At 31.4% G+C, this 8,019-nt stretch overlaps 1 protein-coding gene across 2 annotated transcripts; it reads left to right on the top strand.

Annotated features, from left to right (window-relative positions):
* Positions 1-5,124: 5,124 nt before the first annotated feature.
* Positions 5,125-6,594, top strand: LOC101258832 (uncharacterized). 2 transcript variants are annotated; one of them, XM_004252189.5, is made up of 4 exons: positions 5,125-5,262; positions 5,417-5,577; positions 5,656-5,719; positions 5,817-6,594. In XM_004252189.5, exons 2-4 carry the CDS (start codon positions 5,438-5,440, stop codon positions 6,087-6,089), a joined length of 477 nt encoding a protein of 158 aa, XP_004252237.1. In that variant the 5' UTR covers positions 5,125-5,262; positions 5,417-5,437; the 3' UTR covers positions 6,090-6,594. The 2 variants fall into 2 exon arrangements, with proteins under 2 accessions (XP_004252237.1, XP_069148611.1); XM_069292510.1 differs by having other exon boundaries at positions 5,211-5,322.
* The last annotated feature ends 1,425 nt before the right edge of the window (positions 6,595-8,019 follow it).

Genomic DNA, 8,019 nt, shown 5'->3' on the forward strand with positions numbered 1-8,019 from the left:
CGTGAATGTTCGACCATTCTGTAAGAGAATGAGTCAAGATGTGAAAAAATCATTATGGGTTGAATATATGCCACAACTCACCTCTATGGGAGGTTTGAGAAAAAATGATATATACACCAGAATTCACCTCTACGGGAGGTTTGAGAGGAAATAAATTTTATTTGCCAGAAATAGTTAATGGTATTGTATGTTTATACGTCACTATGGTATGTTTATTGTGAACTACCGAAAGGGCAAAAGAAAGAAATAGTTCTTGCCTATAAGGGTTGTAGTCATTATTGTGTGGCAATACAAATTTGTCATTGGTTGTGTACCTATGGTACAACAAAAGTAAAGCAAGAAACATATCTTGCTCGTAATGATTTTGACCATGATAATGATAATATAATTTCCTCCTTGAAGGAGATGCTCACCATAGGAATGGTGTCATGAAATATGTGATAGTACACAAAATTAAATTGCAAGCTCTAACGAGTTGTGCTATTATCAATGGAATAATATTGGGTTGTAGTAAGTCTCAAAAGAAACTTTTTAAGTTTCGGATGAATTAAAAAGAAATATTGAGACTATAAATCATAAAGATTTAATATCTTTAAATTACTACAATTGAAGAGGGTTATAAATATTACCCATTTTTTCCTCTTGTTTGTTGCACACAAACATGTGCATGCTGATGGAATCAGATGCAAAAGTAAACTATAAGTGTACTGAAATAAAAATCAGTTGGCATGATCAATTGACCATTCTGATTTAAATGTGATGCAAACGTAATTGAGAATTTATGAGGCTTATATGATGAAGAAATAAAAGATTCTTCAAGAATTCTCTTGTATTGCTTGTTTTCATTGTACCAGCTAAGGTTGGGATTGTAATCCCCTGAAGTTTTTGGAACATATAAAAAGGTGAATATGGGCCCATTCACCTTCCATGTGGATCATCTGCAACTATATGATAGATGCGTCTATGCGATGATCACATGTGTTTTATTGTCAACTTACAAATGGTGTATGTAAGGTTGTTTGCTCGAATTGTTAATTAAGAGCACAGTTCCAAATTATGAAATTATATTAATAATGTTGGTTGATTTAGCTAAAATTGTATGCCTCTAACTATATCTAAATCATGGTTATGAGAACAGAACTCCCAAAACAAAATTTGGTGTGAGATAAATTTATTTAACATGTAGCAACACATGTATGCATCAAGCCAACAAGGTCTCCCCATTAAAATTGGTTCAGGGTCAGGAACCATATAATTTTCATCTAAAATGTTAAAATGTGCGGTTATGATTTTAATTGCTCCACCACGCACAAAGATGAATTCCCAAATAAGGTTGGGATGAATGTTAGATTTTCTAACATTAGGGGGAGAGATGATTGACAGCTGAAAATTATGTGTGAGGTTAATTATGAATTATCTAGATCCTCATTAAAATAAATATGTGAACTTAAAGTTCAAGAGATAATTCAGTTGCATAATGTTGCAAATCAGTTGCCAGATGAATGCACTGACCCTATGATATAATTCAGCTGCAAATGCTCCAATGTGAAGTCCTTGAAGGACAGAGTCTATGATACGCCGAAAGCGTAATAGACCAATCGATTCCAAATATAAAATTCCTTGAAGAAGGAAGGAGCAAATGATCAATATGGTCATGATAATGAGGCAAGTGCTATAAAAGAGCACATTGACATAACAATTCATAAAATCTTGAAAAAGGTTCAGGTACCTGAAATAATGAAAAATGAAGAGATCTCGATAAGTTATGTCTTGTTGGAATCGATATCAAATAACCGTCGACGGTATCTTTGATATGAGGTAGCGCTCAATGATATAAATTGTGATGAGGATCTTGAATTCAAATCTGTCATATAGTGTGAACAGATAAATGGTTGTCCAAGCAAAATGCACAATTCAAGTATATTTTGTTTCACTTAGAAAAGTGACATTTTGGACTGGTAGTCCATAAATCAAGGTATAATGTCAGTGGGGTACAAATAAATTATTATGTGATAGTATAACTGTAAGATATCAAATACGATTTGTGCCTTGGGGCATAAAGATTTATCGCAAAAATCCTGACATTAGTGGAGATGTTTTCTCCTTTGGTGGATGAAATGAGGTTTGTTTTGATCTGACAACATATGAAAACTTGAATGCATGTAAATGAATAATTTTAATGTCTAGCTAGACAATGAAGGTTATATGAAAATCCTTGAAACAATCGAGGTGTCTGAAGCATATAAGAGTTTGAAAGAAACTTTTCCAATAAAGCTTCAAGAATCCTTATATGGATTGAAATAGTCAAGGAAGAAAAGGGGTACAAAAGAATGATCCTAATTGTCCTTGTATTTTTATGAAAAGGTCTTGGTAAGACAAAATTTTGTCTTGACCTACAGATTATTAATTTGACAAATAATATATTTTTCTAACAGTGCACATACACTAAAAAATTTTGATGCAATTGTATGTGGATATATCGCATTCATTGAGTACCCCAATGATTATGAGATCACTTGACATAAATGATGATTCAGTTTGATCTCAAAAGAAGGATGAAGAGTTTCTTGGTGATGAAACTCTATCTTGGTGCAATCAGGGCACTAGTGCATCTTACTAACAATATTTGACCAGATATTTGTTTTGCAGTAAATTTACTGGCAAGATTCAGTTTCTCCCCGATAAAAGGACATTGAAATGGTGTTGAGCACATGATTGAATATCCTCGAAAGACCATAGTTATGGGTTTATTCTATCCCGAGGAATCCAAGACAAAATTGATTGATTACGCAGATGCAGAATATTTATCTGATCCGCATAAAGCTCTATCTCAAGCACGCTATGTGTTTGCATGTGGAGGCACAATAATATCCTGGGGATCAATGAAGCAAATTTTGCTCTGCAGAAATAAAAGTCCTCCATGAAGCAAGTCAAAAGTGCGTCTGGTTGAGATAAATGACACACCATATTCAAGAAATGTGTGGTTTTTCTTTTAAAAAGGAATATACCAACCACAATGTACGAAGATTGGAGACATCATCACAAGAAATTAAGTGATGTTTTAATCAGGGGGAGTACAATACGCGTTGCACTCTTTTTCCCTTGATCGAGGTTTTTTCCCATTGGGTTTTCCTGGCAAGGTTTTTAATGAGGCAACAAATGGTGCGTATCAAAAGATATGTGTACTCTTTTTCCTTCACTAGAATTTTTTCCCACAGGGATTTTCCTAGTAAGGTTTTAACGAGGCACATTATCTATGGACATCCAAGGGGGAGTGTTATAAATACATTCAATTAAGTGGATAGTCCATAAGGTTGGTACATGAACAACCATTCATATTCACTAGGTGACATGAACCTTTTTAGATAAGAATGTATCTATTTATTATGATACTTAATATGGTAACCTTTGGAGTGATTTCTCACTCTATAAATAGGGTTGTTCATTCACTATTGTAAGATATACATATGAGACTTGAATACACTTGAATAAGAAAAAAATCTTATCTTCCATCTTACTCCTCTTGTTTTCATCTCTTTATATTTATATTGCCATGAGCTTGATTTTATAACAATAAGATCATTATTTTAGTTAAATGATTTTGATAAATTAAATAAGTCTATCACTTGAAAAGGAAGATTTCAATCAGGGGCGACACAAGGTAATCGGGGGCCTAAAGCGAAATTTCAATTCGCGCCCTAAAATATAAATAAAATGCATATACATATTTATTCAAATTTAATTTTCTCACACTATCTAGATGAAAATTATTATTATTTAATAATTTTTTTGTTATTAGTTTTAGGTAAGATTTATCAACTCAACATTGAAAAACATCCTTTAAGTGAGGTAATTATTATATGTATTGGTAACATAATGCTTTAAGTGATAAATCGATAAATTTTAAATAAAGATAAGAGTTAGGATATAGAATTTAACTCAAGAAGTTAATGATCTGATAGACCTCATTTTAATATGCTTGTATAATGTTCGAAACTAAAATATAAAAAAAAATAAGAAGGAAATTTGTAATTAACTTTATTCAACACTATAACTATTATCTTTATTTATAACGTAAAATAGATGCAAAAATGGATAAAATAATGTATTTTAAATAAATATATTCTTTTTTATTATAAATAATTATTTTTTCTATAATAAATTTAACATATAATTTATTCTTGACAAAAATTTGAGGCTTCCAAAATTTTGGGACAAAGGCCTTCCATGCATTGAGCCCGCCCTGATTTCAATGACGTGACATGTCAACTAGGTAAGAGCGGGTTTTTTGAAGTGTCAAGTATATTTGAAAAAAATAGTTTTAGTTGAGTAGTATTTTGATCGTGAATGAAATATAAATGATATTTCAGGGCAAAATCCTAAACTTGGGTAGCCAAATCAATATTAACTAATTATTAGTTTTTCTAGGTTGGTCAAATGCAAGACTAATTAATTACAATATCAAAGGTATAATAGGAATAATATATGTTATTTTATAAAATAACAAATATTATTGTTCAACTTTTTATAAAAAAGATGACATACAAAAAGAATCCGAGAAAGTACAAGTTTTTACATATCAAATAAAAAAATACATGACAATATACTCTCTCCGTTCAAAAAGAATGATTTTTTTTTTGTCTGTTTAAGAAAGAATGACCTCTTTTTTTTAGTAACATTTTAGAATCAGTTTTCCACGTAATATGTTTAAAGCCACAAGATCAAAGGGTAATTTTGTACATTTAAACTAACTTCAATTTAGCACCACAAGATATAAAAGTCTTCTCATATCTTTTAAACTCCGTGCAGAGGCGGAGAAAGGTTAGGTGTTTGGGGGTTAAAAATCAATTTTGTTAGGGGGTTCATATGTTAATATACATATATTTATATAATAATTTTATAATATAAATACATGGTCTACAAAAAAGCTAGTAGAGTCGTTCAAACCCATAAATTTCATCTCGCTTCACTTTTAATTTCGTATCAAATTAAATTACATTATTCTTTTAAAGTATGTAGAATATATTCAATGAAAAGATTTGTATCTTAATTTAAAGAAAAAATTTTAATAATTAAAAGTGAGCGGAGAAGTAATATGGATGAGAACCTCAACCCCATGTGGATAGACAAATCATTAATTTTCACGCGTTTTTTTTCCTATCCTCTTCCATAAATATAAATCTGCATTTGGCATCTAAAAATCTCTCTCACCAAAATTTTCCCTTTTGCCACTTTCTCTCCCTTCAAAATTAAACCGACCAGGTACCAATTATTTGCCGAAAATCTCTTCCAACCATGAAATTCTTCTGATCTTTAGATTTAGTAATTTTCATTTCTATATAGTATTAATTAATTAAAATTACATTTGTGGGTATTAACATAAATGTTTATCATAATCCTCTTTCTTGTTTTCCAGGCTTTGAACAGTAGAACAAAAATGAACAAATTTGCTTATTGTCAAAATGGCTTCGTTAGTTTCAGAGAGATTGATGTCTCTAAAGGCGTAGTTTGTCCCAAGCCTCGAGAGAGTGTGGCTAATCAACGGTTCAACACAAATGCTACATTTCTGCAAATCAAGTATGTTTTCTGTTTTTTCTTCTTGTTTTTGTTGTTGTTGTTTTCTGTTTACCTTTATTTATTTGGGTATTTTATCAGTCAAGAAGTGGAGTTTTGTGATTTGAAAGCTGAAACTGACATTCTGGATTTGATACTCACCGAGGTAACATTATTGTAAAAAGTTATCAAAACTATAATTATGAATTTTGAAACTTGTGGAACTAGGCAAACTGAGAATTTCTGATTTTTTCTGTAATCAGGGGAGGTATGATGTTGAGTATTCAAATTCCAATCCATTTTTCTGCGGGTCTCCGCCTACCAGGGCTTCAAATCCCCTAATTCAAGATGCTAACTTTGGCAACGACAGCTTTATACCTATACAACCATTTCCAGAATCAGCACTACCCTTTTCCACCTCCAGTCGTGTGACCGGAGGTGGTTGTGTTCCCATGAAGTTTGGGAACAATTCAGCTCCTGTGAGGATTGAAGGTTTCAATTGCCGTGGCACTTGCAGCATCCCTGCCGTTTCATAGGCATATGTACTAACTTATCACTTACTAACTACACACGAAAAAGAAGGGAATTTTGGGCAGAGTGAAAGAAATCAAGTCGAATTTCGTTTAGCTGTGTATATATAAATATAGAGAGAGTGATAAAAAGAGGGTGGTTAAAGTCCTCTTTGCTGATCTGGTGATGATTGATGAATTTTGTTCTGAAAGCATTCAAATACCTATAACGTGTATATTGTAATGAGGTGGTGAATGAGTATCAAATTGAGAATAGGAAACCAATAACTTGTAAACTTGAGCGCCAGAGGCTAAAAGATGGAGTCTCTTGGATTCTTCAGAATTAGGCTAATATATGTTATATAGTATAGTGTGAAAGACTCAATATTTTGATTAAGAATAAAATAATATTTACCACTCCAGCACAACCCCGGTTGGTTATACTGTCAACCTTTGATCATGAGTTATGTAATTATTGAAGGATTTTTACATTATATATACAACTATCATATACTCAATTATTGATGTTAAACTTTCTTTCCGAATTTTACAAGTTGCACAAAATTAGGTTTCCGCTTCTTTATCCAAACTCGTCTTCTTTGCCCTCCTCTTCCCTCTTGCAAGTAATATAACTTATTTGATCGTTGTAGCTTGTAAGTAATTAAACAATATTGAGGTTGTCAAGTTGAAAATAGTGAGATGAATCACAAGAAAAAAAGTGAAAAAGAATCTATGAAATATGAACAACTTAACAACACATAAAGTTTGCCAATTTGACAAAATTTGTAAATACTTGAACAACATAATTAGAACAGAAATAGTCTAAAATCTTGCTAGCCGGTCATAAACAATTGAACAACATAGATAATGCTTGACATGGGTTGAAGGAAAGAAAGCATCAAGTCTTCCCAATCTAGAAAGACTTTAGAAATTGAAAAAATATGTCATGGATCCTGCGGGCACATAAGAGTCTTCTAGTTAACCTGCAACACATCTACACCCCAAAACGGATGTAGTAAGAGTAGTATCAACACACCACATGTACTGGTAAGCATCATCAGCTGACCATTGTTAAATCACGCAACATAAACATAAAGATCACAAGATTTATTTTATGAAACAAGTAAACGTAGTGATTAGCCTCATCATCGATATGTCAAACCTGCAACACATAACAAGTATTTATGGACCAATAGATCTACCCACTACAACATAGGCCATTCAATAATAGCTCACATAGTCCTTAAGTATTTTCATCTCAAAGTAATTCATATTAATGTCAAGCCACACAGTCACCCAACAACTCAGGTTCATCATGAACTCAAACAACAACAAATAAAGTTAATATCCATGATCTGTATGGCCAATAGCCTTATTTATGCCAATATCCATGATCTAAAGGGGATCAACATTGTCCATGTACCATGCCAGCATAATATCCTACCCTCCAATATATATATATATATATATATATATATATATATATATATATATATATGTATATATATATATATATGTATATATGTATATATATATATATATATATATATATATATATATATATATATATATATATATATATATATATATATATATATATTTTATATACATATATACATATATATGTATATATATATATATATATATATATATATATATATATATATATATATATATTTTATATACATATATATGTATGTATGTATATGCGCTGGCGTGGTATCCCTCTCTTCGTAATATAACATGTATATATGATATATCTTACTTACCAGCGTGGTATCTGATCCATTCATGACCAATCAACAAGCTTTTAACTCAAGTATATACATGAGTCTAAGTCAAAGTTAACTTCAAATAGTCATAACCTACGAATGCCTTATTCATTATCATGATCAACAGCCTAACCTGAATTCAGCCTCAACAACACACCCTCAAGCCATCAACAAGACCAGGTGAT

Source organism: Solanum lycopersicum, chromosome 12 (genome assembly GCF_036512215.1).
Source record: "Solanum lycopersicum chromosome 12, SLM_r2.1".
Taxonomy (NCBI): domain Eukaryota; kingdom Viridiplantae; phylum Streptophyta; class Magnoliopsida; order Solanales; family Solanaceae; genus Solanum; species Solanum lycopersicum.